Source organism: Manis javanica, chromosome 9, assembly GCF_040802235.1.
Source record: "Manis javanica isolate MJ-LG chromosome 9, MJ_LKY, whole genome shotgun sequence".
Taxonomy (NCBI): domain Eukaryota; kingdom Metazoa; phylum Chordata; class Mammalia; order Pholidota; family Manidae; genus Manis; species Manis javanica.
Window position 1 is genome coordinate 10101638 of NC_133164.1, and position 26998 is coordinate 10128635.

Here is a 26998-nt window from a genome sequence, read left to right on the forward strand (position 1 = left end):
AGCTCCTACCTTAAATTTCACCTCTCCTTTATCTGCAGTGTCTGTCTGCACCTCTTGATCTTTCCCTGCTCTGGTAATACTCACTGGTTGGTTGGCCAATACTTGCTGAGCCTCCAGTAGGACACAGTGACTAACTTCAGCATATGTGATGTTGGGTTCAGTCAGGTTAACTCATGCAAATGACTTAACAGTTCAAGTGTCAGCAAGTCTGTCACATTCACGGTGCCTAAGGACTGAGGAGCCACAGAAAGAAAGAGCCATCAAAACAGGGTGGTTTGGCCAGGGAAGGACTTTGAGAAACAGAGACATCTCAAGTCAAGTTTACAAGGTCAGTGATGCCAGATGAATGTCAAGAGAGAGGCAGGGGGAACTGGGAGCAGCACCTAGGGATGCACTAGGGGGATTGGCTTTCCTGTTCTGCAAGAGCCCCCATGCTTCTGGTCACCAGTGACACAACAGATCAGGCAGAATGAAGGAATGACGGACCACAGTATGAGATACTGTATCGATCTATGGATCTGCCTGTGGTTAAAGGGGCTTCTCTAGGGTGCAAGGAAAGGGAGCCTAATCTAGCCTAAATTAAAGCAATCTGGAAGACTGCTGGTTCTGCTGCCCTTTAGCTGCTTGACTTTCCTCATGACGAAGTACAAGTCTCTACTTGATGAAGCCAGACTGGAACCCACTGGAATCCCTCTATTCTAGTTGCATGCCCTGGTGGACCCAATACTTATTCCTCCCTGGGCCCTGAGGGGAGGAAGTTGAGCCTCCTGTTTCCTTCCTTTTATTTTGGGTATTTTTCCACTGTCCAGGGGTAGTCTGGGGATCCAACAATGAGAAAGTTAAGAGCTGGTCCAGCCTAGCCTTGCTTCTGAGTAGGACCATCATGGATGGAGTAAGCCTCCATCTGCACTTGGCTCTCTGGGCGCCAGGAGAGAGGGCTGAAGGTGGGAGCAAGGAGTTCCATTCTCCCTTGAGGAGGACATATGAAGATTCTTGCAGCAACTGTAGCCTATACTCTTGTTAACTATAGCCCTTGGTAAGCCTAGAATATTCATTTCTAAACTGAAAATTGGAAGGATGCAATCTTATTAGGAAAATCCATTACTTAAAAAAGAAGTTTCATCTGATAGTACTTTATACTTTTCACAATGTTTCAAGAACATTTTCTCATGTGCAGTGGGGAAGACATGGTTATTTCTATTTTATAGATGTAAAAACTGTAGTTCAGAATTCATATTTTAAAGGAACTATGAGGATTTAAGGATTTTCACCCCAAATCTCAAACTCTTCCCACTAATTGGTATACCCCAAAGTATGACTAGTAATAGTAGTAGTACCTGAGATGATTATAGAAAAAAGTTTAAGTGTAAAAGATTTTTAATATATTTATATATTATATATTTACATTAAAAATATGTGTATGTATTTTTTATTTGTACTTATTTAAAATATATATTTAAACATTTTATTGCTCAGGATGAGGCTGAAAAAAATAATGATATGATATGGATAAATTTATCATTTAAACTTCCATTAGGAGAGTAAAAGAATACTGAAGACTTGGAAAATACAGAACATGTTTTTCTTAACACTTTTGTAGTGATAATTTGACAGGTATTTAAATAGTATTTTGAATTAAAATTCAATAGTTATTTACTCCTATGGCCAGATAATTAACAGATGTTAATATATCTCAACATGAAATTTCTAAAAGTTCAACTGAAGTCATTCAACATGGACAATTCACAATGGGCTAATCTGTCATTACTGATAGCACTGAAATTCAACAGATGACAGTCACGGCCTTTGATGGGGAAGCCCTTAAAATAATTCATAAGAATGTTAACAGTTGAAATATCTGAAAGGGGTTAGTTGCATACCTGACTGGGGAATGCAGTGCCAATTTGGGTCTGTTGAGCTGCTTGGGAAGATCCATTAGCTCTTACCTTAAGGGGGGCATGGGGAGTTGGGGTCCCTGTATCCTAGGCAGCCTCTTGGATTTATTTTCCAAATTCTGAAAGGTGAAAAAGCTCCCTCCTTTTGCCTCCCATCTCTTCCTCTGTAGTGCTCAGGCTTTAAAAATTCAGAGCACAGAACCATCGGTGGTGCACAGGACGGAGGGCGCGGGAGGCTCCCCAGTGCAACGCAGTTCTACCTGCCAGGTCAGTGCTGACCTGAGAGGACGCCCAGGGTCACCCGCCAAGCAGCACCTCTCTCTGTGACCTTCCACCAAACAGAAGCAGACAACTCTCTAGGAGGCACATTCTAAGGTGGTATTCAGTAGCCTACAGCTGAAATAAAAAAACACAGGGACAGATGGGGAGTCAGGAGCTTCTCTGGGTTCTCCCATTTGAGGCACCTTGAGGAGGAGATTAGGAATACTGGCTGTTGGGTCAGCTACATCTGAATTTGAATCCAGGCTCTGCCTTTTCCTAGCTGTGTGTGACCCATGGCAAATGTTGTAAGTCTCAGTTTCTTCATCTGTAAAATGGGGATGATAATACCTCTCCTGTAGAGCTGTTGTGGGGATTAAAATAATGCATGCCATCGCCTGTCACATAACAGCTCTCAGTACATGGGAGCTGCAGCTGACACCACCTCTACCATTACTGTCACCACAGCCATGACCGTGTCCCCAATGATACTCCTGCCACTACCATCGGTAACACTGTCACCTCTACCTGGTTGCTAGTGCCACCACGATGATCATTGCTAACACTGCAGCTGTTTTTTTTTAAATTTTTTTATTAAGGTATGATTGATATACACTCTTATGAAGGTTTCACATGAAAAAACAATGTGGTTACTACATTTACCCATATTATCAAGTCCCCACCCATACCCCAGTGCAGTCACTGTCCATCAGTACTGCAGCTGTTTTCACTGCTACTGCTATTGTTAGCCAGAGATGACTGAATTCCATTTATTATGGAGAGGCCCAGAGAGAAGCAGAGCATCGAATTATAACACAATTCTATGGTTTCAGAGTGGCTTCCAGGGTTGTGAGAGACATCAGCATTCTTGAAGATGCAATGAGCAGAGGCTGACTCATGCCTAAAGCTTCCTGTCCCCTCTGAACTCATAAATCACAGGTTGAGTAGTCTCCTTAAGAAACTAGACTCAGGGGTATATATATTTCACACAATATCAGTATTTGAAAACAAATACATTTAAAAGAATTTAAAAACTTAGAAAATCAGCTGGAGGAAATGTTGAGCAAAGCACGTGGCCTGAAGTTGGGAGCATCGCTTACGCTGGACGAGGTGGGGAACATGACAGTTGTCCGCAGACGGTAAGCAGGAAGAGCACAAACAAAGACAAATGGCCTGATGTGTTTGTAAGGAGGAGGAAATTCCTTGCAATGTGGAAACTGAGTAGTTGTAAAATGAATTGACATCATTGAAATTTTGCCTTTTAAAAACGAAGCATGAAAACATCTAGTTTTAGCTCTACATAGAAAATGGAAGCCTTCATGTGTTGTACATTGGTAAGATTAATTTGGGACTTTACCAACAGTTTTAGGAAGCTGGAGGAGAAAAGCAGCACCACATGTGGAAGATAGATTTGGCAGGGAAGGTGAAGGTGGCTGAACAGTAGGGAGGAGAGTTGAGGTGAATGTTTGGGTCAATTATCTTAATATGTGACGAGTTCTGAGTTGTCTCCTCACCCAGATGGAGGGTCTCAGTGGACCAGAGCATTCTTACTCCACAAATGGGTAGGGGACACCAAAGCTACCTTCTGTTTTTAAAATTCTTTTCAGAGCCCATGAAATGTAGGCAGCAAAATTTATCTTAAAAAATATTCTGGGGGGACTTGGTGAAGGGGGGAGTCTAGTAAACATAATGTTCCTCATGTAATTGTAGATTAATGATACAAAAAAAAATTCTGGCAGAATTACTATTAGCAGACATAATGTAGGGGGGGTCATGGGGACGGCTGTACAACACAGAAGAGACAAGTAGTGACCCTATAGCATCTTACTACGCTGATGGACAGTGACTGTAATGGGGTATTTGGAGGGGGGGGACTGATGATGGGGGGGAGTCTAGTAAACAATGTTGCTCATGTAATTGTAGATTAATGATGCCAAAATAGAAATAATTAAAAATAAATAAATAAAATATTCTGGCAGAATGATCAGCAGGAATAGACAAGTCTTCATTTTAAATATCTTTTGAAAAGGAAATTGGGAAACTCTGGCCAAGTATGCCAGTGGAAAGCTACCTACCAAGGTGAAACAAATGGATTTATAAGCATATTGTTACTAAAGAAGTTTCCAAATTTGTTAGCGAATTAGATTTTGTGCTTAATTTTCTCAGTTGTTTTTATAGCTTTATTGAGGTATGATTTGTATGCCATAAAATTCAACCATTGCTAAATATGTAATTCATTGATTTTTAGTAATTATATAGTTCTGCAACTATCATCTCCCTCCTCAGATTTTTTGAACTAGAAATCTTGTTTGAAAATATTTTTAACACTGAGATAAATGTGCAAATATTTAACTCAGACTATTTTATGTCAAATTTTAAATTCCTCATGGTATTGCCTAAGAGAAAAATCAGAGGGTGAAGGCCATTTTATAGCAGCTTGTAGCTAAGACCTGCTAATGTTAAACTTCTTCTATTTTATACACTGTAGGTTTCATCTTTCTTTGGAAGACACAATTATGTGAACTAATATTAACTAGATGGCATTTTAAACTTTAAGAGATTTAACAGAATACAACTGATGAACATTAACTTATGAAATAACGGGAAAATTTTTCTTTCAATTTTTCTACAAGGGAACAAAAAATCACCTTTTTAGCAGTGTCAGAAATTTGGCAACTAGTTAGCTAAATATAATTGACTAAATGTACATTGTGTACCTATTTCTGTTCAAGATGCCGCAAGGAGGCATGTGATAGAAGTCTTTATCTCTAGGATAGTAGTGAGAAATTCCCCCTTTTTTTTCACTGAGGTCCACTAAACCTAAAATGGAAAAGAATAGAGAATTATAGAAGCTCTTGGTTTATGTTTTATAACAAAATAAAATTTCCATTTGTCTTTTAATATAAAAAAGAATTACAAAAATTTTAAGTACAGCAAAAATTAAGAATGTAAAAACATTTTTAAGAAGCACAACAAAAAAAGAATGCTCTGAACTTTACTATAACCTGCTAGAGGAGAGAAGGCAAGGTGTGGGGGGGAGGTGGCATGTGGAGCTGCTGTAGTAAGAAATCAAACGAGATATAAAGAAAAAGAGGGAACAAAAAAGAATTCATGGAAAGGAAAATGAGGAACCGGAAAGAGATACATAGAAACATACATACAGATCCATATATACGAAGGGAGGAAAAGAGAAAGATGTCCAAGGAGTAAAGCCATCCTTTCATGGCCCTTATTTGGATCTTGCTATTAAAGACACTGAAAGGCATGGTGTGCTTGTGCAACCACAGGTGGAACTGAGAAAAGGACTTTGGAACCTGTCCTTTGAGTGAGATAAAACTGAGCTCAGGGAGAGATACGGCTTCTTTGTCAAAGGCTCCCAGTCCAGCTCCGAGAGTTTCCAATCTACTTTGGGGCACTGAACAAATGATAACTGATAAAGCAGAACCGGGTTTGTGGTGATCAGAGCGAAGAAGCCTTTCTCAGGGACAAGTGCAGACAGAATTGAGAAGGAGGATGCAATGTAGGGATGATAGCTGGGAAGACAAGGTACACGGTATTCTGTGGCCTTTCTTCCTCAACGGCTTCTGCTTAGGCAAAAAAAAAAAAAAAAAAGTGTATGACTAAGAAAAAGATACTAATTTGAAATAACTAGTTTTGGTCATTAGCATGGGGTTTCATTATGACTCAACTGAAACCACATTTCTGCTAACTATGTTCATATTTTAATTTACAAAGTGAGCCCTAAATCCTGTCAGGGCTCTATCACCACCTTGGCTGTGAGGGACCATGGGCAACTTCTGAGCTCTTGTTGAGTCTTAGTACATTAAGTTGTAAATGGAAGGGATTTAACTAGAGGATTTCTGAATTTCATCCAACTAAAAGAATTATATTTTTTCATTGAAATTGAGCAAAAAAAAAAAAAAAGTCCAGAAAATATAAACTAGAGTAGAGAAATATGTTGACTAAAATATCCTTGAGAATGTGTTTTAATTAAAGATGAAGCAAACAACATTAAAAATTAGCTGATTTAACTCACATACAAAATCTCTTATCCTCTAATACTGAAACAGTCATTTGCCACTAAAACTATGTGAAACAGGATATGGTCAGCACTAGAATTGTACTGCCTTGCTTTAAATGTTTAGAAATCTGCAATTTGTGGTTAATCAAATCAGCCTCAAGGTCATCATCGGCAGACTCTCAGCTATTTAAAGTCAAAATTATGGCACATAGACTCTCAGCTATTTAAAGTCAAAATTATGGCATGTAGTTCTAAAAGTATTAAATGAACAAGGAAATAAAGGGAGAATTTCAACAAAGATCTCAAAAGTAGAGTTATGTCTCTTCATCTTTCATTTTCACTAGCAATTACTTGGTTCTGATTTTAGTACTCCTGCGTATAAACAGAGGAGGACAAGGCTGTGGGTGGCAGGATGCGTGGGTGTGGGAGGGTTTACTGTTGTCTATTAGTGGAATCAACCTTTCAGCTGACAAAGACAACAACCAAATCTTTAGACGGTTTATTTGATCTGCGTGAAAGAGTGGCAGTGGGATTTCTGGCACTTAAATAAGCGGAAACAATATTTTTGGCTAGAGAGACTTCTGAGTTCTCTCAGGGAGCCTTCTAGAAGGCCATCTGGACCAAACAGTATTTCTTTTGTAAAGCCCTGCATTTGGAAACACAAATGAAAGGTGTGGGAGCTGCAATCAGATACCTATTAAAATAATTTACTTTCAGTATTGGGGTTAGGGTATTAATCTGTAATTTTCTAGATGAAAAGACTTACTTACAAGAGGAAAAAAAACCCTCTTACTTTCTTTAAGATATATATTCCCAATTTATATTCCAGTAGAGGAGTTGCTTATGAGTGTAAACTTTTTAACTTGCATAATTGTTTTCTCATGAGTGAAATTAAAATATTTCAGTTATGTATGATGTTTTACAGTTGTTATGTCAAGTAGTAACCTTGTTTTTTACCTTTATAATTGTTAATTGACAGATTTTAAAAATGAACACTTCCCCTTCCCTTGTTTTTTAGCCATCTTGTGAAGGTATAATGAATGAAAAATAATGAAAAAGTTAAATGAAATCCTTCCAAAACCAAATAAAGCATTTATAGCAATGATATGAATAAAACAGGGTACTTGGAAAACTGAAAATGAAGCAAAGCCATATTTGTAGCCAGGTACTGCAGAAATATGAATATTCTAGCAAAGTACCTTTAAAAATCTATCACATGTATACATTTTGCTATTCTTCTGTATCTTACTGTTAGACTCTCCATTTGAAAGAAATGGCAAATTCTTACATAACAATTTCCTGGGATTATCAATGATTAAAAAAGAAAGCAAATATCTCCTTTAGCTGTCATTTTTGCCCAAGTAGTAATAAATACAGAAAGAAAAAAATTAGCACTGAGTTTATAATATAGACATGAAAAATACATAGTACTGTATTTCTGTGAATGTATATATAGTACAAATACGTATATTTGTTTATATATAAACTAGTTTCCACTGATATCAATTAATATTATTTGCTTGAGATGTTTTCATTTTAATTATCCAGTTTTCATACTATATACAGTTCTTAGTTTATAAAAAGAAAACTTAAAATTACATTCTTTAATAAGCAATACTAAATTCAGTTCTGAATGGAGAATTTTCAAACACTGGAATCACCATTGTTATGAAAAAATAACACCAAAAAATGAAATTAAATTTTAAGAAAATCCTTTATAAATTTAAAATGAATCACATGGAAGTGATTTATCCTGGCTAAAGTATTTTACCAAATAATCTGAAGCTGAAATAATGACATGCAGGTCATATCTCAAAATGTATTTTTCTGGAAGGATAAAAGAATCAAGTTTGACTAATACTGTGGATATATACCTCACAAAAAATTAGAAATATTTTGGCTTATGGGAATTAAAATAGGATAGACTATGTGGAATGTTTAAACTTTCTCCAACAGATTTTAATAAGAGAAGATGACCTTGAGTCCCTAATGTCAAACTATAGCCTAATTCTTTTTAATGGGGACTGTTTTGCCAGGTAAAATTCTTCAGCCTGTTAGTACCTTTAGTTTTCTGAAACAAAGCAGTCACAAGTACCATTATCTGCCAAACACTGCCAGACATATGAGGAGATAATTATTTTTTCATGTAAGGTATTTTTTTACCCAATATTAAACTGAAGGCATCAAACTGTATATATTTCCTTAGACCTTCTAATTAAAGTACAACAAAAAAACATTCTTCTCATACCAAAGACTGAACCCCAATAATCTATCAACTCATTGTCTACATATTCCCATGAATGTTGTTATTTGGAGGAGACAGGAGGAAAAGGTACAAATTTATTTTTGTATAGTAATTAAAATATATAACAAGTAGTTATTAATACGTAGAAAACATAGTTGATCTGGCATTAATTGTGGACTTCAGCTATACCTTTGGTCTTAGGCAGAATATTAATTTAAGGTGGGAGCAGCAACAGATGGTAACTACCCTTATCATGGTGAGCATTTCATAATGTATAAAATTGTCAAATCACAATATTGTGCACCTGAAACCAATATATATTGTATGTCAACTATTCTTCAATAAAAAAATAAATAAGCAGAAGGAGAACCTCCAAAAAAAATAATAAAGACTGTCTTAAAAGAAAAAAAATGGGAGCAGGAAATAGGGAAAGGCAAAGATATATAATTTTTGCCTTCTTGGGTCATTTCTTCTTAAAAACATTATGTGAATGGACTTTTCATCAGAGGATGAAAAAAGATCTTTTAGAAATTTGTAAATGTCTCACTAGGACACAAACTATCAGTTTCCCATCATTGACAGTCACGTGTGCTTTGGACAAAGTATCTGAGGGTGTATGTTTTCATCAGTGATTCACATTTGAAATAAAACAGATTAGATGTTTGTTGGAAGCAATACTTTATACAACTGAGCAACCTATTTACACTAAACCTTTACAAACAGAACCCACATTACTTAAGCCCCAAGACCCCTCAAGACCCAGAGTCACCTACCTGGAGAACCAATTTTTGTGAGTAGCCAATTTATAGGCAAAGTGAAAGAAACATGAGAACTGGATAAAATAACCATATGTCCCCACTGGAAGCCCCATTACTTGAATCATTTAAAGCTTGCTGGACAAAGCACCAGGAGAATTTGCTGTAGGAAACAAACCTACACGAATGGGGCCAGGAAGAAATGACCTAATGGTGAGTCTCCCCTTCTGCTCTAATTTCTATGGTTCTGTGTTAAGAAAAGCTGTCTCGTCACACTGTTGTAAAAGCTTATGCCTCAACAAGAGGGCATTCTGATTTTAAAAAATCAAAACAAAACAAAACAAAAAAAAGTTCAAATTTAGCATTAGTTTTCATCATCAAAAGGCAAGGACACTTTAGGACAGTTTTCCCTGGGAACAACACTTTCAAGATACAATGGGAAAGTATTAATTTTTCTTTCATTCAAGAACTTAAATGCCAGTAAAAGAGTTTGTTTCTAGTTGAATTTTGTTTGCTGGCTATTGGAATTTAGAGTAACTGCTCCTCTATTCCTAGCTGTTTACAAGGCCAAGTGGCAGCTTTTGATGTTATCCAATGTGAAACCCCATGTAGACAGTTAATGGAGGCAGGGTTGGCCCCAATTGGAACTCTGACTGGTCTGCCATTTTGATGGTCCACACCTTGCCTCAGTTTATTATTTCAGTAGGAAGTATTCATCACATGCATATTCTCAGCTGGCATAAGGTACACACACAGAGAGGTGCAGAACATTTAGTGAATACGTGCACAGGAAAGCCTGGGAGAGAGGGGAATGAATGAAGTTACTTGCATGTATTGCATGTATGAATGACAAAGTATATGACTCCACTCTCTAGGTAAATATCTATATTTATTCATGGAAGATCTGGATTTGGGGCTCAAGATACAGAACACAGTGTCAACTTAAAAATATTTTTCTATGAACTGCAAAGTTTTTCCAATAGTCGCTCCTGATTTGAAATGAAAGGATGCTATTTATCCTGAAACTGATGTAAGTCCAAATGAGATGCTGCAAATATCACGTATTCTGCCTTTTGTAAGATGAGCCTGTGAGTGTGTGAGGGTGAGCATGCGCGCACGGTTGGACTTGAAGGCAGGTACTCATACTGAGAGGAAGGGAGTGACCTAATTAATACTATTAACCCACTTACCCAAGTCCTGGGATTTTCAGGTGTTTTTATTGCCAGTGAAAAGTACAAGTGACACTTCTCACACTGATGTTAACAGTTCACCACTGAAAAAGATTTTGCCTTTTTTTTGGTGTAAGGGTGACTTTAATATTAAGAACTTTAAAATGTTTCAGCATTCTTTCTCCCAGAAGTGCTTTTGCACTGTTCAAAACTTCACTCCTTACTGTTAAATAACAAGGTTGAGTTTTGATACTACCTCTTGGACAGATTTATAAATGCAACTTTCCCCCCATCCTCTTAAAAAGAGGCAAACGGTATTATTGCAAATAACCTTTAAGATAATTAACTGACAATGCTGCAACTAGCATAAAATCTTCCTTCAGGCGACACCTAATTTAAGTGTTACTGGCACAAAGTGGAGACAGATTGCGCATCACCACTGAAATATTTACATAGCAGAAACCCACAGAGCAGGAAACGCGAGGCTCAATGATGCACTAAATTAGGAACAACCGTACTCCAGTGTTAATTTGCTTTCCATTCTATCCAAATCTCAGGTCCAGAAATTGGTACAAACACATACACAACCTCCCACTCTTAAATGACTAAACTAGAGGAGATATTTGTACACCCCCCCAAATTAAAATAACTTGAAATTTATTTATTTTCTCCACCAAAACTATTTGATCAAACTGTGTTTATTTCATTACAACTTGCTCTCACTTCGATCTAAAATTATTTTCATATGAATGCTTCATCAGAGTCTATAGAGAAAAACTAAATAGACTTCTGCTTTCTTAAAGGCTGCCAATATAGTTTATGAAAAGAATAAAACGAGAGAATTGAAAGCCAGTGAGTGAAATATTCAGGAACATGGAAGGGCAAATTTACCTTAAGTGAATTTCTCACTGATGAATGCTGTCCTCCTGACCCACACACCCTCCCAGCAAAAATACAATGAATTTTCTAAAGCCACTCACACAATATTTTCTCCCATTGTTCCCTGCAGTATTTTAAATGCCAGTTTAAACCAAGGCATTAACAAAACATTTACCTTTCCTAGTTGTTGGTGCTCTTTAAAGGCAGCGATCAGTTCTTCAGCCCACTTAATTTTTTCAGAGGAAGGAGAAAACTGCTCCTGGACCACAGCAATTTGGCTAGGGTGTATCACCTGCTTACCTACAAGAAGATTAATAATACCGGAAACATGAAACAACAAATGTACATTCAAATAAAATGTCTCAACCATGCAAGGCTCCTGAATGCCTTGCCAGACTGTACGTAAAGTAATTATTTTAGAATTTTTTGAAAAGAAAACCACCACAATTGGGGAGGCTTTTCCAAAACAGCACATAAGGACAAATACTACAATGAGAGTAATTATGTTTTTGATCCTAAGGAAATGCCACCTTAGTGCAGCTTATCTCTTATTTTTAGTTACAGGTGGACTGACTAGACAGCTTGCTGAGTAACTGCCTTGGCTGGAACTTTAAGGGATAATGTCTGGAAATTAGAGTAATTATTTTGAATTAAAGTAGAAGAAAAATCATATGTTAATTCTTTCAAATTTTTTAAGTTGTCTTTTATTTTGTACCCACTTTCCCACTTCCCATGATTTCTTTTAGAAACTGGTCTGTTGGTTTTCATAAAGCTTATAGAAGCAGATGTTACAACCATATGAATATCAAATAGCACTTACAGTAATATTTAATTTTCTCACTTTTAGATGAATATAGTGTGTCATTTCTAACCACTAACAGAAAATTGAATTTTAATGAAAAAAATTTTAATCAGTACAGTAAAATAGAAGGCAGATTTGAATACTGTAGTCTCTAAATTACTCCATTTAAAAATAAAAATTAACAGAAAGTTTCTCTAACCAAAAATGTAACCAGATTTTCCCTTTTTCTTATAGAATTAAGATTGGATATTTCCCTCTTATATAAATTCTTAGACACTCCAGAAATTTTTTCTCTGTAGTAATAGCTTTAAAAAAGCTTTATGCTTCTTTTTGAAGTTTAAGGATCTTAAACAAAAACATCATTCAAAGATAAGAGTCACAGGATTCTATGAAATCATGCAGTCATTAAAAAAACAATTTAACAATCAGGGAAGAATGGAATCTAATCAGGCCATTAATAAAATGCAACATAATTTAATGTTATAATAACGATGAGATTTTATTACATGATAAAATTATGGACATTTGGTTCTTTAAAAATGAATGTACATTTAATGATAATTTACTCTGCTAAATATATTTGTTGGTATATCGATTTGCTTTGCTTTTGAAATAGTTGCTTTAACATTTATTTAGTAAAAACTGTATCCTTGATATTTTAAAAGAAGTCATTTCCTGTTATTATCCTAATAGAAAAAAAGTGTAAAAAATTTTTTTTTAATATTTCATGAAAGAGCTTATGTGAATAAACATAGCAATGTCTTTCCTTACAGTGGCATAATTAAAACATCCTCACACTGCTATTTCATTCTTATTTGTTATCACACTAATAAAACATTAAAACCCTATATAAATAAAGATGCTTTAAATCATCTGAGAAATAATTTCTGGGAGCAAATAATATCAGTAATGACAAGTGAAAGCTTTTTCATTCTAGTAGGTATTGAAATTATATGTGAGTAATCTAATAGTTGTTACAGTATTATTAATAAAGGATGTCAGTTCTGGTAGTTATTTTGTACTAATTGTTAGTCCTGATTTTTATAATTTATATACATAATTTACACTAATGTATAAAAAAGTCAAATTTCATCAGAACTTATTGGTACAGGAACTATAATTTGAGAGGCAAAACATAAACTATTTAAAATACAGTGAAACTACTGATGGTTTGAAATACCCATGTATTTTGGGAATGAGGCTAATTTTAAGGTATGTGTTAGGTTTTAGAAATTTATAAACATCCATATGTGGAGTTATCTTCTGTTGAATCTTATATATTCTAACAATTGAACATCAGACTTTAATGCCATGTGGGAGTGAAGCAAATATTTTATACAGAAGAGTTGTTATTGACAAGTTACTGAGAGGGTGCAAAATTGGAAGACATTAAAATTTATGACCATGAAATCCTTTTTTACAGTACCACTTGATATATCGTGCTTTAAATCAATACCTGTCAAGTCTTTTAGGTAACTGTATGATGGTGTCATTTTTGTCTTCTACAAAAGACTGCAAAAAAGAAGAAAACCTATAGTGCTTCATATTTATAATCTTACTGCTCAGCATGTAGTACTAGGAGTAACTGTGATGACTAAGTCAGCTGTTAAAGCTTTATTCTGAGATTTACTTTTGGTTTCTTTAAAAATAATTCTTAAAGTCAGACATTTATACAGTCAAAACATTTATTTAAAATCAGTCTACATGGATTGTGGCCCCATGAAATAATGACTGCAGAAAAGAAACTATAACCCACTGTTTGATGCATGGCTAACTTTAAAAAAACTACTAGTCATTTAAAATACATAATTTTTAAGAGTACAGAGAATCCTTATAGGAAGACTAAGTGCTCCTTACCAGTGTTATGAATAATACAATACTTTCATTAGATTTTAAGTCTTTTCAACCACCTGCTTCATAGGGCGTATACTTCCCCTTCTTTCCTTCCCCTTCTTCCTACCTTCCCTTTTTGGGCAAAGCCGAAGCCATGGCAATTAACTGACAAGCAATTAGGACAAACAGACCACGAGTGGTCTAAAATACTCAAAGCATTTATTATTTAAAAATACTGAAAATAATCTCATTTTATTATCAAACTAATTACCTTTCATTAGTATGTAGAAATATAATTGGGACAACAAAAACCTTCCTTCTAAAAATTTCAAATTGGCTATGAAGTTAGCTCCCTACTTTACTGACTGGTTCACTTGAATATATGATGGGCACTGTACCCTCTGTGTTCACCATTCTCCCCCTGCTTCCATTTTTTTTTTTTTTTTTGGTGTGTGTGTGTGATTTAATACTCCCTGTTGTTGAGAAACAATAGTGCCAGGCCCATAAGCTCCTCATGCTGAGTTGGGCATAGTCTAGAAATTTAAATCTGATTTGAAATAACTTGTCTTTGGCAATTGAATTAGGGAACCAATTTAATTCAGTCCTTTATCTTAGAGAAACTCTCAAACTCCCTTCTAAGTTCTGGAGCAAACATTTACCCCCGAGGAAGCTGAGGACACCCAGGTTATATGAATGATGGTGATAGGGGCCAGCATCAATTCATTGTTTTCTATATTTTTATTGAATTAGTGCCCATTTCAGAGCAACATCTGGCTGCTTGGCAGTCAATGCCATACATTTTAGACCCAACAACATCAGAGTCTATTAGATAGATTTCATGGAGTGTTTCTTCAACTTTTCCATTTGGGCCATGTCCTAACTGGTCATTGGAAAGAGGCAGGTGTAATAGACCACAGGGACAAGGACAACCCCAGGGCTGGGGTGGAGGGACTCTTTCTGTCTTAGTCACTATTAAACATAGGAAGTATTCATTTATTAATAGTTCAGATTACTGAAAAATGTTTCTCCGTAAAAGATCACAATTATTTACTTATTAAACAAATTTGGATGACATTTTGTTTTAACCCTTTAGGTTAAAAACACAAAAACAAATGTCAGCACTTTATTTAATTCTAATATAATACTAAAATTGCTTCTTAAATCATTCAATTTTATTTTGGGTTAAATCATCCATTAAGATACCTTTTACACTGAAGGCCACTTAATGAAATGTTTCTTTTAGGAATCCCTAACTGGACACACATTTCAGAAATATTTGCAAAAGGGATAGCACGGATTCTTATCTATTTCTTTATTATTTGGATACATTTCTGATCATGATATTCTTAAAACTTGCGGCAGAAAAACAAACAAGAATAAAAGAGCTTATGATGTTTTCTATCCATAGCTGCATGTGTGTATGCAACTGCAAACGTGTTTGTGCACAGAATTCTATTGTGGTTTTTCAAAAAATAGACTTCTGTCGCAAAAACACAATTTTCGGTTGCTCCCCAGGCTCCTGGGGATTCTGAGTGACTGGGAGTACCAATCAACAGATATCTGCCTGCACTACAGGACTGGACTGCAAGGGGCCCGCTGATCTTAGTGCCAGCCAATGCCCGTAGGTGTCGCCAGGTGCATAGATACTTACTGGGAAGTGGGAGAGAAAGGAGGGGATTCAAGTGGCAAAAGCATAAAAAACTAGGTAGGAGTTAAAAAAAAAAAATCAAAGAAGATATCACCAAAAATTTTTTCAGAAATGAACTAGTGTTTTGAATTATTTGGGGAAATTTTTCTTTTATCCATCAACTCAAATTCTTACGGCAATTTACTTGAAAAAAACTTCTAAAAATAGCCTCCTCTCCCCCGTGGGTCAGCAAAAATTGCAGGAAAATACTTAAGAGGACAGAAAATAAACGTAGCTAATATAAAGAGAAAATAAAATGAGTGATTTTATTTTCAATAAAATGACTTGTGGAGCCAAAGGAAAACGTGACAATTTGTTCAGCAGGTTCTTGCCCTGTATGGGCATACTTATTCAGTGGAATAAGTATGAGCTAGCTGGCTACAACAGAAACCCTAATTTCAGATTACAAATCTACTTTTCTGGAATGATGTCTAATCTAGAGGCTGCATTCTGAGACATCATCAAGAATCATACCGGTAAATCCCATTGCAGCTCCTTCTCTTGACTGCCTGAGAAGCCCCTCTCCGTCTCGGAAGTCGACGTATACCAGATCTATGGCCTGCAGACCGAAGGCCTTAGCTATGACAATGATCTTTTGTCGGGCGTAGAGAATATCGTGGGTGTCCTTATTACTTGTTGCACCTGAAAATGGGGTGTTGACAGAAAAAGATGACGTTAGCTGTGGAAACCAAACCTAGACAGCTATTACAAATACTCAGTTTGTAAAGACTTCTACGCTTCCTGGGAACTGCTCCCCAGCAAAATGATGATTCAAATATAAATGAAGAGAGGGATATATATGGAGATAGATTTCATGTCTATTTATCTTGCAACAGCTTTCAGTATAATCACTTGTGTATGCATTAAGAAAAGGCCCCTCCCCATCTCAGGAGATACAATCACAAATGACTGTTAGTATATTTTTTCCTTCTTGCTGTCATTTGGAAAGTGTCAGTCCCAAGATAGCACACAAAAGGCAGCTAGGCAGCTGTACAAGGAAATGGTTAACTTCTCTCACTGAGCACAGAGTTGTGTGTGCTGTGGTTGCAATGCCCTGTCGTAACTGAGGTTTTGAGCCAAATACTGCAGCTTCAGGGTTTGGAAGGACAACTTGGGGAAATGGAAGGGCACTCATTTCGAGACAGGCAGTAAGTGCCTGCTGAGCTACTGGACGCACAAAAGTCTCCTGGAAAAACTGGTACTAAATAAGTTCCTTTTCTTCACCCCTGGGTAGCGGGTAGTACCACTGTTTGTATTTGGACCATGACCCTGCTCAGGGAAAGCTCCTGTCTTCAGGTCATTAGGACTGTGGTTCTGAAAGCGCTCTGTGGCCCTGGCCTCTTTGTGAGATGCACTCATACTCTCTACTTAAACATGCACCAGACCAGAAGTGTAGTGCTCAAGGGATGGGGAAGATCAGTGGAAAGCAGCACACTATCTCAATACATATTTAATAATAAGAAGAGTTCTGAAATATATTTTAGGAGAAATTTAAGTCTATTTTAAATAATTTTTACATACTACATTTAATGGAGAAAATGATTTGTTAAAACAAATGTGAAATTGCATTAAATTTGTGTTAGAAGCCTAGACAGCCCTCAGTCTGATGTGAAAACAAAATATTCAAGCAGTGAAGATGTTGTTCATATAGCATACTTATTATGAACAAAGGAGATGTCATATATTCCTTAACACATCTGCGGCTGCAACAGGCTCTTTTTAAGTTATTTTATAAATGAACAGAAGTAATAATGTTGTTTTCTGGAAGCAGCACAATTATGAGGTGCCTTAAATTATCAGGCAGTGTCGCCCATTCAGCTGAAAAACCATTGTCATGGCTGGCAAATATATATTATCATGTAAATGTCCATTCGTGAAGTGGGCAAAGAAAAAATACACACACATGTACACAGAAATGAGAAAGAGAGAGAGCAGGATGAAGGGAGGGAGCTGGGGGAGGGAGGGAGGGTGGGAGTGGGAGACAGAGAGAAAAATCTGTGTCTGACACCTATGCTGGCTCGAAAGTCTTCTCCTCCAAAAACAACTGCATCTAGAAAAAGACCCACTTGAGATCCAGCCTTTAGTGTTTCTTCACACACTGCCTGTAAAAGAGCAGAACAGAACCAAATCTCACAGAAGTGCACGATTTAGAGAGAGGTAGGGTATATTTCAGTAACAGAAAGATCCAACTCTTAACACAGTTTATTGAAACCTGTCCTAAAAATGTAGCCCAAATTCACGCTTTCAAAAGGTATTTAATATTGTCCAAGATAAATACGCTGTACATCTTTGCTTTGCTCAATGGATATTAATACAGTTATTAATATATATGAATATATTTATAATGTTCAGATTCTTCATTCAATTTCTAGAGAAGACTGAGCTAACTCAGTTTGATTGTACTATCAGTTATTTTTATTTTTCCAAAATTTGGTTTTGCTTTAAGAGTTTCTTAATATATGTAAAACCATAGGAAAGAAGGAAACAGTTTTAAAATCAAACTAGTTACATTATATGCATTAGGATCAAATTTCTTAGTCTCAGGACTAAAGATAAACAGTACAAAAATCTACAACCCCGGAGTGGAAAATAAAAATGCAACAAGTCATTAATTAGCAACTTTGACATTTCTATGTGAAAATAAAGATTAAAAACATTCATCTTGACTCTGCAAATGTGGAGATGCAGCATGCTAATAGATGTGAGTGGGGAAGACATGAGAAACGGGCAAGGATATTGCTGATGAATTTTAGGGGTTAGAAGAAGTGCTTCTAAGTACACTGTTGATTAAATTGGTAAAACATACTACTTACAGTAATGTGAGTGCTATACAATACTTAAATCATTGTGTAAATCTAATTACTTCTAAGGGATATGCTTTGGTTATATTCTCAGACTTCCAGGGCAGGCTGGAAGAACTTGTGGTTAGTGTTACAAGTGCGCTGATCGGGAGGCCCGAAGCAGCTCCCCAAACATATGCGCTCTGCCCCTGCTGCATGGTCCAGTAGGTCTCAAAGTTTCCTCTCAGAGGGTTTGTCACGTATTATCTCTCCAGTACAGGTCAACTGTTTTTTTTCTTCATTTTTAAGTATTTCTTCTTTCCTGCCCTTTGAGGTAGGGTGTTAGTCACACTGACGTTTATGAGTCAGGTGGAATGGAAGGCATATTTTGGAAAATAATTGAAATGATCACTCATACAGTGGGAAAAAACAAGCTAGCTATGAATCTGTTAAGGCAAATAGTTTATGTAACCATACAATGCTGGAAAACACTTGGCTCAGTTAATCTTCCTGAATGTCTACTGGAAATATTTTGTGTTCTAATGTGACAAACTGAAATAATACACTACAGATTAATGGTGTACACTAACTTATAAATAGCAACCTTATCTATTAGACACTATGGACAATGTTGCTACAAAGCAGTCAGAAAGTTTCTTAATAAAAGGCAATTACGGGAAGTTAATTCATAAAGGGGACAAAGTAAGTTTTCATGCATGTTTAATCTATAAAAGTAATAATTCAAAGCACAGATTTATATAGTGATTACTTAATCAAAATTATTGCTAGAAATATATAAACATTTCATTTAAATATTTAGGACTGGGAAGTTTTTCCTTGCTACTTGGCCAATTTCTTTGTTTTCTAAGATGCTCACAACCTAGTTTTGGATTATTAAAGAGAAGAAATGGTGCTCAAGGTTTACTTTTGCTTACAAATCTCCCTGGAAAAATATTTTAAACAGGTGTTAAATTGAAAACAAAAGTTCTCCTTAGGTAATAAATAAAATACTTATTAGCCACATTATGGTTTTCTTACCTTAAAATTGAGCAAACCCATTGCAGTTTCCACAAAAGGGATTAAATTCATAGGTTGTTCAAGTTTTCGGCCTTTTAAGTAGAACAAAAATTTGTCTGAAAACTGAAATCAAAAGTGTCATAGGTGATTAGTGGGAGAAAAACAGGTACAATCACTGAAATGTAGACACAGAAGTTGTATTTACGTCTTTTGACCTGAGATTGTAACATCCCAGCCTCTTTCATTCACAAAAAAGAACTTAAATGAAAAACACACCAAAAAACAGGAGGAAATACCCAAGAAAAAAGGAAAAGTCCCCACCAAACTAAGTAGGAAAACCCCAAGAATTATAATTATTTTTTCTAACAGAGCAATTTGAGGCCTATGAGCTAGAAGTGGAAGGAGAGATTCTCGAGTTTAAATGCTTTTCTTGAAACATATTTCTTGAAGACCTCTCGCCCTCACTGCACACCGTGCAAGGGGCAGACCCCCAGGCAGTGAAGCCTCCCTCTACCTGCCTTGCTGCTTTTGTTTGGGACCCAGCACTGATGCCGGTGGAACTGCTCGGCAGTCTTCTCTGGGGAATCCATATTATTCACTGAAGCACCGTGACCCTTTGTTCAGAGGGTTTTTTTGCATAATTTTTTAGCTTACCTAGGAGGACCTTAAAAAAGGAGGTTTAATTCTTTGAAGACCAAAGCTCGCCAATGTTCTCCATGAGGCCAGTTCACAGCTAGCTTATGCTGCCGGTGGGGTAGCCCCAATTCCAAAATCTATCATCTGGAAATACACAAAAGCCCTGCACAGATCTACCCCCACCCCTTTCAAAAGGAAAAAACCCACCATACCCTAAGTTGTAAATCTGTTATGTCTATCTGGATATAACAAGATGTGGGAAGATTAGGAAAAAAATCCACAGGTATGATAAAGATATTTTTCTAAATAAAGATGAAAACACATATATATCCATTTTAAATTTAAGGAATATTCAGCCATTAATGGATATCAAAGGAAAAGGGAATTTTAATCATCTCTCCATTCAGTCTCAGTTGGGTAAATCATATCTAAGAGATTTGCATAAATATAAACCATCAAAGACTTTTCATCTTCAAAGGGGGTTTCAAGACCCTATAAGCTTTGTACTGTAATCATCGCAGGTCACCACCCTGCAGGAATAGGGCTGCTATGGCAACATAAAAAAACTAATGCTTAAGGCTTAGCATAATATTCTGACTAATAGAAAGGAAACTCATTTTAAAAGCTGGCAGCCTATTTACCAGAAGCAGGATTAGAGGTGTTATTTCCCCTTTTAGTTGCCCCCTCCTTGCCTGTGCAGCCCCCTCCCCACCAAAATCTAATCACTGGGATCTTTAAAAAGCTTTTGAGCAATTTGCAGTAACTTTACAATTAGGCTAAAATAAATCACAGCTTTCAGTAATGAAGAATTATTCCCAGTTGCTCCCACTGCCCCCCCACCCCCACCGCCCTTCCTAGACACCATCACCATCACCTCCTTAGTAACTTTTCAAGGGAAGGAATAACTCAACCAAAATAGCAAGAGAGAATAGAAGGCTACCATTTCAGGGGACAAGATGTATAGGATTCTCTGTAAATAAAAATAAAACATAACCAATGCCACACATTTAATCTAGAAAATGGATAGTAAACTATTAGTGGTTTTGGTGTTACATATGTAGTGGAGGAATTTTTTTTCTCATTAAAAAGAACTTGCAACGTTACTTGTCCCATTCTTTGTGATAATAGTAATAACAAAAATAATAAAGGTTGAAACTAGGTAAACACTTTATAATATATTCCCCATTTTTAGAAAAATCTACAGTGCCTTTTGTTTTTTAGCCAATAGGGGCATCTAAAAATTAAATATTCTAACCCCCCCACCTCCTCCTCTTTCTTAAAAAATTGCATTAAGTGCTAACACAAAAGGTAACTAGTGGAGAAGTTTCAATTAATTTTTTCAAAAGGAGACGATTAAATGTTTCCGGCCTGGTAAAGTGTTCATTTCAGTGAGGTGCAGGGGACTGGGTTGGGGGGCGGGGGTGGAGGAAAAGAAGGGGGGAAAATCACAAAGAGATTGGGGAGGAGATGAAGTAGCAGGGCTCAGCAATTCTTTCAATTCCAGTGCACACCCAATAGTGTGTTGGAAGAATGCACACTGTTCGGGATTTGTGGGAGAATTGTCCCACGACAAAAGAGGCAGAGTCACGCTTGTTATAGTCCAATAAGCCGTGCCAGTCAAACAAGAACCCACACTAGCGACAAAAGGCCAGCAAGAGATTCTCACACAAAAGAAAACAAGGAAGCCCATCTTTCAGTTGTGCATCAGGCTCCGGGTTTTCTGCTTCACATAAATACAAACGGAGAGGAAAAAATAAACAGCCCCAAAGACTTCTGTTAACTAGAAATCCTATTTAGATTTCTGAACTTTCCTCACATCCAAGGATTTCAAACAGCGAATAGAAGCCGGAGCTGAAGGCTGGGCTGGGTCCTCCCCTCTCAAATGAAGGGTAATAATGGTGATAAATAGGCATTAACTATGAAACCAAAAGGGAACAGTGACTTCAGATTCCATTTCAATCAACTTCAGACACATTCGAATGGACAGGAGGCCCCCAAGACAGTAACCTACTCTACCCAGTGTCTCCTAGCTTCTGAGGGCTGACCTTGGAGAGAACTCCGATTTAGAAAGTAAATACGATCGTTCAACAAGGGTCTTCAAGAAGACACCAATGTGGAGCTGTTCAAAGAAAAATAATGGCAGCTTACATATGTAATTCTATATTTTCTAGTGGCTACAGTAAAAGAGTAAGGGTGAATTTAATTGTAATAATGTTTATTCAACCCAGTATCTCTGAATGAGTGTCATTTTAATTAACATGTAATCAACATAAAAATTATTGAGATTATTTATATTTCTTTCGGTGGTGGGGAGGGCTACAAAGTCGTTAAATCCTGTGTGTGTTTTACACTTAAAGCACATCTCATTTTGGACTTGCCACTTTTCAAGTGCTCAGCAGCCACATGTGGCACGGTGCCACAGCATTGGAAAGTACAGATCCAACATATCTACATGCATTAAAAAGGTGAACTGTTTCCTCATGCATTACAACTACCCAGAATATTTGCTACATTTGGAGCCACAGCCTGAGAGAGAATTCCAGATGTGGCATCAAAATCTCCACTGTCCACATGTCCTTACCATGCTTCTAGCACTTAGTGTCACCAGCTCTGCCCTGGAATAGCACAATGTGACTTTATTCAGCAGAGAATCTGCAGAATCACAGCAATCCCTAAATAAAATCTAGCCTCCCTCCACTTTAACAATTAAAACAATCATAGTATAATTAGACCCATTTCAAAGTTTGCTTAAGAAATTTGACATACAGGCTTTTATTGGCTGAAAAGTCTGTCATGAAACACAAACACACCTGTCAGCAATTTAAAAAGGATGAACTAGAGAACTGCTCAGGAAATAATATCTGTGCTAATTAAAACCACTAGTTAAACGCTTCCTGTTTATTCCTCCAGTTGCCCTAAGGAGTGACCTCCTCCTTTCCTTCCCTAGGTTCATTTTTTCATTTGTGGCTAATGTGCTTTTGCTGTCTGTTATGACTTCACATGAACCTGGGTAAGAGCCCTTTACATCACTGTTCTTCCAGGTGGAGGGCTAGGGCCCGGCAGGGCAGGAGAAGTGAGCTAATCTCAGGCAAGGGAGGTTCTGAAGATTACTCTTGTAAGGACTACAGAGAAGGTTCTATCCAAACCACAGATCTGATTAGGGAGTAGAGGCAGCCGTTCACAAGCACTGCTGTTCCACTGGACACTTTGGGCAAAGCCAAGGCTTTCCCTGTGTGAAGGAAATGATCTTTTGGGTTCACCCCTTTTTCTCAGCTCCCTTTCTCTCTGCTCTGTGTATGCATTTTCAAAACCTGCAACACCCAAATTCTTTCTTTCTGTTTCTTCATAGCTGCTCCTTAGTCTTTAGTTAAAGCAAAGCATTAGCTACTCACCCACTGGATTTCTTCAGGGCTTTCCACCTTCGGTAGCATCAGGCTAGAAGGAAGGACCTGGGACTGCAGGAGGGTCTCTAGGTCTTCCTCGGCCAGACCGCTGGACACTGAGTTGACTCTCACGCACCTTTCAGTTGGGCCCAGATCCAAGTCTTCAAGAGTTTTTACTATTCTCAGTCTAGCTTCATTCTGTAAGTATCAATAAAATATACCTCCTAAGCTTATTTATCATTGAGAGAAATATAACTGAACACAATTGAACCATCTGGGAAACTGTTACATGGATTCAGCACCACTGCAATATCTACACATTTCCTGTCCACCAGATAAATGGTATTTGAAATAAATCATCCAACCTGACAGGTAAGCAATTGATTTCCAGATTTCATTCAAGATGACTGTAACAGAGATGAGAGCTACTATAATGTATATTGGTGTACATCTAAATAGTAATGTAAAATCTTGTTTGTTAGCATTACTTTCTAACTGGAATGGTAAAATCATCAATAGATAAAATTTACTGAGCACTTACTAAGCTTTAGGCATGGTTCTAAGTCCTCTAACCTGCATTTTCTCATTTAATAAATATAAGAAACTAGATAACATATGGATAATAGTAGTCTCGTCTGTCAGCATATTCACATTAGGGAAAAAATAAGGATTTGTTTTTTTCTTTCCACATGCTTCATGCTTTTTTAGTTACTTAAAAATTTTATTTTGCAGCTGAGTTGAATCTTGACATTCAATTAAGAAGGCACTCACAGGAAAATGACACTCTACACCACAAAAAACCTCCAACTTGTTCAGATGGAAGGCAATATTGTATCACCAATAAATCCCTTCATGAGATGGTAGACAAATGCATTTTTTTCTTTGATTTGACAGTCTTTCCACAGTTAAGAAAAGCTGAAAGGTTGAAAGTCTGCTTCAGTATTTGAATTGTCCCCAGAAAAACTGTATGAAACCAAACATGTTCTTTATTGGCTTTGAGTTGAGGATGTCAAAGGTAGGGAAGGGGGTGGGGAAAGAAAGGAGTACATTGAGGGGGTGGGAGGTGGGGTCAAGAGAAAGAAAGCAGTTGGGGTCATTACTTCCTGCCAATTTCAGTTTCAAAAACAAATTCCTCCAACTTGCCAACAGCCCTCAACAAATTTTCATTGTCAGAATGAACACTTATCAAAAGTAGTTTCATTTGGGAAGGGTTTTTATGATACTAATAAAACTTTAAAGCTTCCACTACTGATGAATGTGGTTTAAAAAAAGAGTCTTAACAATATACAGCCATTTGAACAGCAATACTTACCTAGGAAAACAGAAAACCAAAGCAGAGACAAAAAAAAATTATTTGAGCCAATATTGAGTCTAAGTCTAATCAACAAGACAAGCCAGGACAGTAGATTTAAACCAGACGGATGTAGGTCTACGACCAAGTGGAAGCAGGGAAGCCTTCCAAATGTGGTCTGAGTTAACGAGTGTAAGGAAACAGTAGCTTAGAGTTGTCAGGTCAGATGGAAACGGAGTATGCAGAACCAGTTTAAGACGGCTCTGTGGAGTCCTGATTTACAGAGCTCTGACCACCAATAATTAGGCGGAGTGCACACAAAAGCAAGAGAGAGTTCACATGAACTAAGATGAGGGAGGGTGCAGCCGACAGTGCTTGGGTTCTACATCATGCCTGTGGCTATCCCACAGCTATAAAACTCATCCACTTGCTTAACCATGCCCTTTTGTTATATCCACTAAATACAAAAATCCTAAAGATGAAGAGCGCAAGTTATCTGAGTATCGTGGCTCTAAGGCCATCTAGAGCTGTTGAGAGAAATGCTTCCAGCTCTTTGGTATGTGTATTCAGATCCATGGCCTCAGAGGACCCAAAATGTGTTATGCTCCATGAAGCCCGCAGAGCTACAAATTCAGGATTGCTCCAGCTTGTAAATATTTCAACTTCCAGGATTTCTTTCAATAGCAGGGCGGGCTTGTAAAAGGCCTATTAGAACAGAATGAATGGAAAATGGAAGGAAGCTAACTAGACCATTTAGGCTGAAATGCATTTTAAAACTTGAGTTATTTGAATAAGCATCTTCATTTGCTACTTTAATGTGCACGTGTGCTTAAGGACACAGGATCTCTGGCAACATCAACTTCCTAAATTGTTAATGTTGGTTGTCTAGGCTATTTTGTTGTTTCACTTGGATTTGAAGGGGACTGTTTGTTCAAAGCTCATGTTTTAAACCTGTTTGTATTTTTTATCTCAAGTCAGATTACTATGGTTTCAGCACATTCTAGTTTTCTTAGTAAAATTTAGCACTTGTGGAATTAGTTGCAAATGAAATAACCTAATTCCAGGTTTAGGCATAATCTGATTAGTACTTTTCATGTTATAATAATAAGCAGTGAATACTCAGCATTTTATTAGACTTTTTTCTTTTTTGGCTTAGAATTAAAACCAAGCTCTTTCCACTTCATCATTCTGTACCTTTCCAAAAAAAGATGATGGCTTTGGAGGTATATTGCCACACAACACCCTTATTAACAGGCTGTTGCTTGCTACAATTTACATAAACTTAGTGTTCATCCCTCTGCTATGTATCCCAAAATACCCAACAACCTCACTGAATTTATACTAACCAACAAGCATGATGATTTTTTTTTCTTTTTGGTATTTTAATGGTAAAATATGTTACTGTGCTAAGCAAACATACCCATGCCATCTGTTGGGTAAGAGGAAGGCAGTTTCTAAGAACAATTAAGTTTAGTTCTGGGTGTTCAGCTAGAGAGAGCCACAATCTACCCAGCTGTGAACAGAAAATTCTGTTCATGCTATTTCCTTCCTGTCTTTCCTTCTTTTTCTCTCTCTGGCTACCATCGCTATCTTACATCTACCATTTCCTCTCTATCGCCTTGCTCCCTGCACACTTTCAGTCTCTTCTCTAATTTTCTTTGGCTCCCAATAGGCCCTGACCGTATTTCCAATTTCCATCTTACTTGGCAACTAGTAAGACCTGGTCTGGCGGGCACCATTTTCTCAGAAGGGCTACCTGGGTGATCTGAGATTATCGGGAAGTAAGCACTCCCTGGAGAAAGAAGGAAAAGGAAATGAAATAAATAAGAGGCTACTCAAAAAAGACCTTTTCTTGTGGAAGGGGCTCTTACTTTCTGGTAGTAAAACAGGTTGTTCAAAATGAGGTTTAGAAGGAACTGCATTCTAAATGTGTTAACACTACAGGATAGCCTTGGTAAGCATTTCTCAATGTAGGATGCACTTGTCCCTCTAAGATCTGACAACCTGGAAAAGACAGAATGGCGTTAAAGCCTTTATCTAGAGTTACATTAGATCTTTGCAGAAATGAAATACCAGAGTGTGTTTTGTAATGTGTTTGATTTCAGAGGTGGGCTCTTGCAGAGGTCACAGAGAAAGTTGGCACAGATCAGAATCTTCACAGGCCGCTGTTCTAAATAAAAAGTGGTGTCACCAAACTTCAATCGATATTTCGTGCCATGGGCTGCTCAGTGCATTGGACCAGTGGCTAATAAACTTGTCCTTATACATAAGCCACCATATTATGTGACTCTGTCTGGGCCAGGAACCAAGGCATGCTATGATTTCAGAGACCATATTCCTGTCACCT

General features: G+C 37.1%; 1 protein-coding gene across 10 annotated transcripts in view; it reads right to left on the reverse strand.

Moving 5' to 3' along the window:
* CLYBL (citramalyl-CoA lyase) overlaps positions 1 to 26998 on the reverse strand; it is a 269007-nt gene that overhangs the window by 24635 nt on the left and 217374 nt on the right. For 5 of the 10 annotated variants that reach the window (XM_073212402.1, XM_037024910.2, XM_037024906.2 and 2 more), the window contains exons 5-9: positions 23370 to 23558; positions 19363 to 19464; positions 17553 to 17646; positions 16019 to 16186; positions 11398 to 11522 (exon numbers count right to left, since the gene is read on the reverse strand). In XM_073212402.1, the coding sequence (XP_073068503.1) occupies positions 11398 to 11522; positions 16019 to 16186; positions 17553 to 17646; positions 19363 to 19464; positions 23370 to 23558 (678 nt within the window). Of the gene's footprint in view, positions 1 to 2738; positions 4974 to 5020; positions 5738 to 9819; positions 9971 to 11397; positions 11523 to 16018; positions 16187 to 17552; positions 17647 to 19362; positions 19465 to 23369; positions 23559 to 26998 lie in introns of those variants that run through there. The other 5 variants (XM_037024913.2, XM_037024904.2, XM_073212404.1 and 2 more) reach the window with 5 other exon arrangements.